The 9,794-nt window shown below is 45.5% G+C and overlaps 1 protein-coding gene across 2 annotated transcripts; it reads right to left on the reverse strand.

Annotated features, from left to right (window-relative positions):
- Positions 1-1,474: 1,474 nt before the first annotated feature.
- gpatch1 (G patch domain containing 1) lies at positions 1,475-9,577 on the reverse strand. 2 transcript variants are annotated; one of them, XM_087174589.1, is made up of 20 exons: positions 9,486-9,577; positions 7,999-8,133; positions 7,532-7,617; positions 7,120-7,280; positions 6,815-6,930; positions 6,638-6,696; positions 6,218-6,463; positions 5,980-6,130; positions 5,551-5,630; positions 5,257-5,473; positions 4,721-5,062; positions 4,457-4,635; positions 3,928-4,055; positions 3,731-3,819; positions 3,334-3,518; positions 2,862-3,183; positions 2,356-2,415; positions 1,928-2,052; positions 1,705-1,847; positions 1,475-1,623 (listed from the first exon to the last, which is right to left on the reverse strand). In XM_087174589.1, exons 1-20 carry the CDS (start codon positions 9,553-9,555, stop codon positions 1,590-1,592), a joined length of 2,928 nt encoding a protein of 975 aa, XP_087030715.1. In that variant the 5' UTR covers positions 9,556-9,577; the 3' UTR covers positions 1,475-1,589. The 2 variants fall into 2 exon arrangements, with proteins under 2 accessions (XP_087030715.1, XP_087030714.1); XM_087174588.1 differs by lacking the exons at positions 1,475-1,623; positions 1,705-1,847 and having other exon boundaries at positions 2,780-3,183.
- Between the last annotated feature and the right edge of the window lie 217 nt (positions 9,578-9,794).

Genomic DNA, 9,794 nt, shown 5'->3' on the forward strand with positions numbered 1-9,794 from the left:
AAGGTGACCTGAAGCTGCTGTGGCAGAGCGGGGGCCGCTGCCTGGAGGAAAAACCCTCCGGCTGCCAACGTCAAACATCTGCAGCAAGTGTGTCCAACCCAGAAGGATTGACACTGACCTCACTCACATCGCAGGTGAGTCACACTGTGACTGTTGGTGGAAAGACTGTGGAGGAGTGGAGGGAAGAGATGAAGAGAAGAAAGGAAACAGATGGAACTGACCCACCAGAACTGCAACCTGGAGCAGAACCAGACTCTTCATAGATGTGATGCTGTGACCTCAGAGACGGATGTGTTCACCTCACACACTCTTTAGTGTGAACTGAACACTGACAGTTCAGATGGTGAAGCAGGTGTCAGTGTAGTACAGCTCATGTTCATTAGTTTTATTCACAACTTCATTGTTGTCATTGAAAAGGTGTTTAATAAAGAAACCTGTGATTAAATTGTACTGAGTGTTTCTTCATATTTACCATCTGCCTCATGATGAATCTAACAGTCACTTTGGTGAATCAGTGTTTTCATTGTAGAGATGTAAAATAATCCTTCATAGCTCAGTGAGGACGGAGCAACAGTCTGACAGGTCGACTGGAAGCTGTTGCAGCCGTCCATAAGTGATGGAGGGAAGGTGCAAAAAGTCCAGGAGCCGTTATTCATCATCAGTCTTAGTGTTAGAAAAACAGGTCAGATCCACCCCTCCCTCCTCCCCAGCTCCACCCTCTCATCCAAACATGGTTTCTTCTGGCACAAACACACAGACTAGTAAAGTCCAGGCAGGAAGACAACAGCAAGAAGCTCCTGGTTCAGCTTCAACCCTGGTTCTTTCCTGCAGTGTTGCATGTTCTCCTTGTGTTTCCTCCAGGACTCTGATCACTAGAACAAGACATGACATTTCATTCACTGAGGACTCTAAACTGTACATATTTTCCTGCTTTCCTCCCAGTGCATGCTGGGATATATTCCAGTATTTCTAACCTTTTTGTTTGATGTTTGACTGTTTGATGTGACATTTCATCCAGAATCACAAAGTTTGTATGTAGAAGTCACATAAATGTAAAACTAATCAGATTTACCCTGAAATTACAGAGAATCTTTAAATTGTTCATATGGACATTAACCTTTATAATAACAAGCTACATTTTAATTACAGATAATTACTGTCATTTTACATAGATTTGTATTTAATTTAAGAAAGCAGAAAAATACTGTAGAAATAAAACAGTAATTTGTCTTTACAAAAATGGGAAATAAATGTAATTCATTATTATTGGCATGATGCTTAAAATAGAAGTTTGTCTGTTACTGATACAGAATTGAGTCAGACTCAAGGTGTAACTACCCATTTCCGTCTTTATTTTTTCTACCATCTTCTTGTCCTTCAATACATTCTCCTAATTTTCCCAACGACAATGAACGAGTCACAACTAAACAACAAATCAGTAAAAAAGCATCAATAAAAAACACAAAACATCAACTAAATGATAAACATTTTATTATTTGAAACAAGAATCACAGTTGTTATTTAAAATGAAGTGATTGCGGAGCAGACGGGGGCTGGTCGTCCTCACGGAGGACAAACGTCCTGCTGGTTCACCAGGTCTCATGAGACCGGGCGCTCTTCAGTCTGTCAACACAACACAAGGTTACACAGGGGGGCCGTGTTTTATTACATCACATCACTGTAAATGTCTGTGTGACCTCTGACCTCTTTAGCAGCTCCTCTGTCAACACCTGTCCGTCTCCATGGTCACCGCCCTCGTCACTGTCCTCTGAGCTGCTGTCTGACTCCTCCTTCTTACTCTTCTTCTGCTGCTTCACTTTGTGTTTGTGCTTCTTATGTTTCTTCTTCTGTGAAACAAAAGTCAGAGTCAGACCTGCAGCCAGAGTGAACGCTGCTTTTATTTATGACTTCTTTCTCATTTTCCAACCTTCTTCTCTTTCTTGTGTTTGTGCTGCTTCTTGTTCTTGTGTTTCTTCTCTTTGTCCTCTCTTCTCCTCCTGCTGGGTTTCTCCTCCTCACTGGGGGAGCAGAGGGAGGAGGCCCCTCCTCTGACTGAACAGGTCAAGAACAACAGGTAAAGTTTAGTCGACCTAAACACTGACACATGTTTAGAGCGTATCCTCAGGGAGTCCTGAGGCCGGAGTGTTTCAGCTTCTCAAACTTAGTTAAATTATGAGGCTGAAACTTTCTACATTTTTCTTCTTGTCAAAAAAAGCTTCTTGTCTCTGTTGATGAGAACAGGTCGTAATAATAAACCACAACATATTTTTAAAACTGTAGAAAACTGCACTATAATAGTTTTAATTTAAACCATCAGAACAGCAGGTGGGTTCAGGTCTGGGTGTGTGGACTCACTGCGAGCAGCTGAAGGAGGCGGCAGTTTCGGACCAAACTCCTCCTGAGTTGAAGCCACAGCTGTCAATCAAACAGAGCCAGAGTCACATGTCATCACATCACAGTACATTACACCTGCTCTCACAGTAAGTACATCAACCTGTTAGATCAAAAGTTAGAAGTCAAGCAAAATAAGGGTGACTCATATGTGAAATATTAATAATAATAATAATAATAATAATAATAATAATAATTCATATTTAAAAGGTTCTGGTTTGTGAGAGAGAGAGAGAGAGAGAGAGAGAGAGGAACGTAGAACCAGATGGGTTCTCAAGTCAAGTTCAGGAGGAGATCCACGTCACAGGTTGTTAAACTCACCTGAAACTGTACCTCTGTTCTTTGTGCATATTTCTAAAATGCTATGAGAAGGAAAGAGGAATGTTACCTGTCTGCTGGTTGGAGGTGGAGGAGGTGACGGAGGTGGAGGTGGAGGAGGTGACAGAGGTGGAGGTGACGGAGGAGGTGACAGGAGGTGACGGAGGTGGAGGTGACGGAGGAGGTGACGGAGGTGGAGGTGATGGAGGAGGTGACAGAGGAGGAGGTGTTGGAGGTGACGGAGGAGATGTTGAAGAGCTTCACGGCCTGTGGCTCCGTTTTTCCCTCGTCCTCCTTTGTGTCCTCCTCCTCCTCCTCACTCTCTCCCTCTGATGAAGAGGACTTCTCATCAGAGGAGCTGGCGAAGATGGCTTTGAACAGATCCATAGGAGGCCTGCTCTCCTCCTCCTCCTCCTCCTCCTCTTCATCACCTTCTTTCTTCATGTCTGAGCTCTGCTGATCACCTGACCGTGTCTGTGTGAAGAGAACAGGTGAGTTTGTAGCTTTGTTGTCATGACAGTTACCTCACAAAGAGCCAATCAGATTCTCATGTCCCCGTCACGTTCCCGCCTCCTACAGGATGAACCCTTTAACTCCTCAGTGGGTTCAGTCCTGACTCCGTACCTCTGTCTGATCTCTGCTGGGGGGGGCAGGTAGGGCAGGTAGAGAGGTCTGATCCAGTTTGGTCTCAGTTTGGTCTCTCGCAGCGCTGAGCAGATCACTCAGAGCGTCACTCTTCTTCTTCTCCTCCTTCTGGTCTGAAACGTCCCACCTCGACTTCTTCGCTGGCTCTGGAGGCTTGGGAGGAGCTGAGGAGGAGGAGGAGGAGGAGGAGGAGGAGGAGGAGGAGGAGGAGGAAGTGAAGTCGTGTTACTCAGAGAGAATGAGAAGACACAAACAGAAACGTCTCTTTCCTGGACCTAGATAATGACAAAACTAATATTCAGAGAAGGAATCTGTTCATCTGAAAAGTGAAATGGAAAAGTTGAACCTGCTGAAACGTGCAGGTGAGTGAATCTACCTGTCGCCTCTCTGCTCTCTGTCACAGTCAGGAAGTTGAAGACTGAAAACTTGTCCCTCTTCACTTTGGGCAGACCCACCAGACCTGAGCTGCACGACCAATCACAGACACACAGAGACAGAGACAGGAAGTCAACAGACTCTCAGATTTAGTTTTGATGACATCACAGCTAAAGTTAAGGAAGAGTGATGTCATACCCGGGGTGGGGGTCGGGGACATTGAACCTTTTGCAGAGCAGTTTGTCCGGATGCCACTCGAATGTTTCTCTGGTCAGTTTTCCAAACATCTTCATGTTGACAGCCGCCTGTTTGTCGTCCACGTCTCCCTGACGACCGCAACAAAACAAACATCAAACAAACATCAAACAAACATCAAACAAACATCAACACAGGCTTGACACCAAACTCGACCAGATCAGCTGGGAAAAAAACAAACAAAAAAAACTCCAGCAAAAGATTCAAAACAGGATTTAAAGGCTGTCGGCAGAGTGAGAGTCTGTCTCAGAGTCTGTCTCATTCTGTCTCAGAGTCTCAGTCCGTCTCAGAGTCTCAGTGTCTCAGAGTCTCAGTCTGTCTCAGAGTCCACCTGTCTGCAGCAGCAGGGATTTATTTATTTATCTGCTTCTTGTCTCTATTGTTCACATGCATCCAGCTGCTACGCCGTTTTAATAAAGTCGTCTATCTATCTGGTGGGTGTGGCCTACAGGTGTCCACGCTGTCATCCTACCTCCTGGTCCCGGCTGACCTCCACGGTGTCCTCGTCTTCCTGGTTCTTGCTTCTGGTGAAGCGGGAGGAGAGCGAGGAGGAGGTGGGTCTATAGAGGATGGAGGCTCGGACAAACTCATCTCTCTCCCTGCTGCGCTCCCACTCTGTCATCCCCGGGTCCAGACTCTGCTCCAGAGCATCTGAGACACAAACCAGGTTTACCTTTGAGCCCAGGTTTAGGCTGCCTGCAGTGCATGATGGGACATGTAGGACAGATCCTCCTACCTTTGTCTCCCTGTTTCAGGAAGTTCAGGTAGAGCTCGTAGCGCGCCTGTTTGCTGGGAGTCTTCTCAAACGGTCTGAAGGTCTGGGAGGAGGTCTGCACTCCTCTCCACGACGCCAGAGCCTCCTGCTGCTGCTGCTGCTGCTGCTGCTGCAGGCCGGAGGACACCAGACCGGTCAGAGCCGACGCCCCCGACAACGCCCCCACTGACCGCAGCACATCGCGGGAGTCAGAGGTGGCGGTCGTGGTCGTGGTCTTAGCGGAGGGCGGGTTGGAGGAGTTGCGGAGGTTCAGAAGTCGTTCCCGGTCTTCAGGTCTCAGCAGCTCCAGAACTGAACTGGGACCTGAACAGAAACTCCTGACGTTAGTACACAACTTTACATTTTTATCAGCTTCACTAAACTCAGTTCAGAACATGTCTGGATCAAACTGTGAGTGACATTTACTGATGCTGATACACAAAGTGATTCAGCAATTATTCGAGAAGAAGAAGAAGAAGAAGACAAAATAGTGAGCTACTCCATGAATATTTCCGTACCTTGCAGGGCATCCTCTCCCAGCAGCGCCCTCCTCTGGCCGGAGTCCAGCTGGTGACGTCCTCCTTGTTGGGGCTCCTCTTTGACCATGTGGCCCCTGGAGACCCTCAGAGCCTCGGCCAGAGCAGGACTGACCCCAGAGAGGCCGGACATGTTGAGCGAAGGCTGGAAGCGATGGACCGGTCTGTAGTCTCGGGGCAGAGCGGGGGGAGGGAAGATCTACAGAGACACGAGGGGTTAGTTTGTTTTCTACACAGACACAGAGACAGATCATCTCCGCCTTCAGAGCTGCTCACCGTTTTCTCCTCGGCTGGTTTTTGGGCCAAAGTGAATCCATCCAGGATTTTACCGAGATACGACGCGTCTTTGCTTTTGTCTGAGAAGGAAAAAATATATACTGTATATAGAAAAACTTATTGTACAAGGTCTTAAAGAACACCTGAGATTTCTTTTCCTCTCTGTATTTGTTTTGTTTTAATGATGTTTTCATAGTTTACACATGAAATATTGTTTCTTCTGATTTAAAAAATGTCATGTGACCAAGAAACAAGTCAAGTATCAGTGATGGTGATGAGAACAAGTTTTAGTTTGAAGCTTGTTTTGGAAAATTCAAAAACTCTGATCTTCCAAATCCATCTTTATATCATCAAAAACCTTTAAGGATATATGTATAAATACAACAAATACATATTTAAACAATCTACAAACTTTCCAGGACGTGTTACCTCTCTTCTTGGTGTACTGCTGCGGAGCCGTCCAGCCGTACAGTCCGTCTCCAGGCTCCTCCCCTCCCAGCTCCCTGTCGTACCTGGACATGGAGTCTCTGTGGTACACCTCTTCATCGTCATCATCCTCCAGGGCCCCCACTCCAAACGCCTGCAGGTCAAAGGTCACCAGCAGCGTGTAAGAGAATGACAACAGCCAACTTCCTGCTATTAAAAAAGAAAACCTTAGAAGCCTCACCTGTCCGGCCACGCCTCCTCTCCGTGAGCGTCTCTGCGTGTCTCCAAACAGTCGACTCCTGGTCTCAGACTGAGGCTTGAACAGGTCTATGTGTTCAGCTGCTCGTTGGCCCAGCAGTGCCAGGCCCGGGTCCAGCCCGCGGTACCCCAGACCCTGCACCCCCAGCCTGGGGTTAAAGTCCACGGGAGTCACGTCCTTCGGGGCAAAGGTCACGTTCTCTGGAGCGAAGTCGTCGTCATCGTCGTCCTGTCGGGAGACACAGGAAATTTCATTTTAACTTTATTTAAGAGTTGGACGTCTCAGCAGTAAAAAGGAGGACGGTGTTTAGGACCAGATTCCAGAGGGATTTTCAGATGAAATATTCAGTCTCTGAGCGATGGCAAAGGCTCCTGGACAAAAGTCTGTCGTCAGCTGTCTCACCTCTGAGTCCTCTGAACCAGCAGGGGGCAGCGCACAGCCGTAAAGTCTGGCTGCATCATCTGTCAGGAGAGGAACAAAAACCAAACCACAGGTGTGATTACAACCTATTTTAAATCTCTGCACAGAGAGAAAAGTAAAACCTGAGACTTCGACTTTAAGAGCAGCTGGAAAACAAACGTGAGGTGTTGCACGACTCGGTCTGCTGTCGACGAGGTTTCCTCTTCACCCGAGGCCCGACGCCCTGACCCTCCTTCCACCCCATCCTCCTCAGCAGCTCCACCCCGATGGACGACCTGGGAGAGAAAACCAACACACCTCAGAACAGACTCAATCCCTGCACCGACTCCATGAGGAGACAACACTGATTTCACTATATTTATCATTATTATTATTATTATTATTATTATTGTATATCATATATTCCTGGAACTGCTCTAAAATCAACAATCTGGTTCTCAGTGGTTGTGGGCGTTGACCGTCACCTGGCAGGTGCGATCAGCTCCTCCAGCAGCGTGTCTCCGGGGATCAGGGCGGCCTGGGCGTTGACGGCTCTCGCCTTCTCTCTGGCCTCGTCTCTGCGGCTCGACGAGAACTCCTGACTGGTGGTGATCTCTCTGGGAGCGATGCCGTGCTCACTGAAGTCCTGAAGCACAATGACATAAACTATAATCAATATTTACTTATTGATTTGCTGCCGTTAATCTTTGTTTTTGAGTCTATGTCTCTCATACACTTCCCGATAGCCGTCTGTAGTTACTGCGACCTTCTATCAGCGGAACTGTAAATTAATTCAAATAAATCTTCATAATCCTAAAGACTTCATCCCATTTCAGGCGGCCATCTTTGTTTGGGTCAGGAAATGAGAGCACATCTTAACATGAGAGACGGTTTTACCTCCTCGTCCATGAAGTCCTCCGGCCTAGCATGATTTTTCTCAGCTTTCTGTTGCCGTGACGACACAAAGGTTGACGGGGCCCAGCCTAAAAACACAATATAAAATACTCACGTCCTGTTGGAAAAACCAAACTTTTCCATGAGGATTTGTCACGTCTGTGATTCTGACAGTTTATAAACTTAACAACTGATTCCAGACAGAATAATTCAGTGATGAAAACTGTTTCAGCCCTAAAATGAAGGATTCAAAGACATCCTGTGAAAATGAGTCAGATTCATTTCAAAAATCTGCTACACGGGTCTTTCAGTTCACAAGTTACTAATTACATAAACTAAACTATTTGTCGGAGGGAAGGAGAAGCTGAGCCTTGGACCAACACTGATCCAGACCCTCGACAAACATTCAGTCTTTTGCTCACAGACAGGTGAGCAGGTGAACAGGTGAGCAGGTGTGGTGCAGCACTGACCTTCTTTGGAGCCGACAGTGTTGAAATAACCGGCTGAAAACCCTCCAGTGAACGCCCCGTGGAACCTTTTATATCTTCCCTTCTCATCTTTGACCGTCTGCTCGTGGAGCGGAACGGGTTTCTTCAGAGGCTCGTCTGCAGCAAACACACAGAAATACACACATGAAGACACGGACATTATATATACACACGCAACGCAACGCAACGCAGCGCAACGCAACGCAACGCAACGCAACGCAGCGCAGCGCAGCGCAAATCCAGTGCTGGAGAAACTATTCAGTTACTTGACTTTAAAAGTTTAAGTAATCCTTCAGTAAAACTACACAAACTAAAAACTACTTGCTAAAATGATCATTCAAGAAGTCAAATAACAGAAAATTAATCACCAACTAATGTATTTTGATAATTGATTACTTAATCAAGTCTAAGTATAAGTTTATGGAGGATTTGCAGCTGTTCTCTGTCTGACATTACAGATCGTTGGACTGAAAAACTAATGTGAAGACATCCTCATCCTGGAAATTAAAGCATTCTAACATGTTTCACTATTTCCTGATGTTTCAAAGCCTAATGAACTAACTGATTAATCAAGAAAATAATCAGCACATTAACTGATAATGAAAATAATCTGAGTTGCTGCCACTTGATACAGTGTCAGATAATTTAATCTATAGAGGTGTTGAATATGTTTGTAGAGTATGTATGAGCTCGTCATAAATGCAGTATGACAGTAAAGTTAATAAAGTTAATGTGCTTGAGAATCACAGCTGAGTAAATGTGCAGCTGCCTCATCACACCAATAACATCTGTCGCTAAATATCACGTTTATATTTACGTTTATCCCAAAACTAATAACAGATGATTTACCAACAAACCCAGAACTAAACTTAAAACTACATCCGGCTTGTTTTGCTCCCTTGTTTACTGGCAAATCTGTCTCAGCATTATTTACGAATAGGTAAACATGACCAAAGCACACCTGTTCCAGTAGAAATTTATATTCTCTAACTGAATATTCTCACACTGATCTGGTTTTCCCTCCATTTTCACCCACAACAGTAAAACCGCTCATGTAGAAAATACGTGTAATGTCATATATACTAACACTTGAATTGTGACGTATGTCAGTAAAAAGATTTAAACAGAAATGAGATTTAAATGAATGAATCTGATATTTTATGAATCACATATCAACCGAAGACACAACTGAACGGTGACGAAACGTAAAATATATTAACTGACCATCCAGCGGTTTGTACGTTAAGCCAGTTCGTTCAAAACCGTTAAACCGGTAGATATTAGAATGAAGTGTGGTTTACACACCGGGGAGCTAACAGCTCAGAGCCTGCTGTCAGCTACCTGCTCGTTAGCTTAGCATCCTGTAGTGACCGCTGGACTCGTCGCAGCTATTTTATTTCCACATAAAACAACCAGAAAGTGTCGCAGTGCAGGCGAGCGGGTTGTCGATGTATTAAAATCAACCCTACCTTCCTCCAGAGGCTCCAGAGGAGTCCCGAAATTCACAAAGTCCTCGTCGCTGTCGCTGTCGGACGCCATGTTTGTATACAATTACGGTAAGAGCAGAGGATCAAACTTGGCGGCGGGTGGCGAAGCGATAATTATAAAACTCAGTTTCACTAAGAAAAAATGGCGACATCTTGTGGTGGCGACGTGTGAAACAGCGTTAAAGGACAGTTAGCTTCACTGGCTACAAGTAGAGGACCGAACAGCTTCAGATATCTATCTATCTATCTATCTATCTATCTATCTATCTATCTATCTATCTATCTATCTAT

The sequence above is a fragment of the Seriola lalandi genome, unplaced genomic scaffold (genome assembly GCF_002814215.2).
Source record: "Seriola lalandi dorsalis isolate HSWRI2012SDOR001 ecotype SW California unplaced genomic scaffold, Sedor1 jcf7180002054366, whole genome shotgun sequence".
Classification (NCBI taxonomy): Eukaryota; Metazoa; Chordata; class Actinopteri; order Carangiformes; family Carangidae; genus Seriola; species Seriola lalandi.

Coding starts and splice junctions, on each gene's coding strand:
- gpatch1 (XM_087174589.1), bottom strand. CDS start 9,555: ATGGCGTCCGACAGCGACAGCGACGAGGACTTTGTGAATTTCGGGACT. Junction 5,631..5,979: donor GCAGTACACCAAGAAGAGAG/GTAACACGTCCT, acceptor TTTCCTTCTCAG/ACAAAAGCAAAGACGCGTCG. Junction 3,519..3,730: donor AGAGAGCAGAGAGGCGACAG/GTAGATTCACTC, acceptor CCTCCTCCTCAG/CTCCTCCCAAGCCTCCAGAG.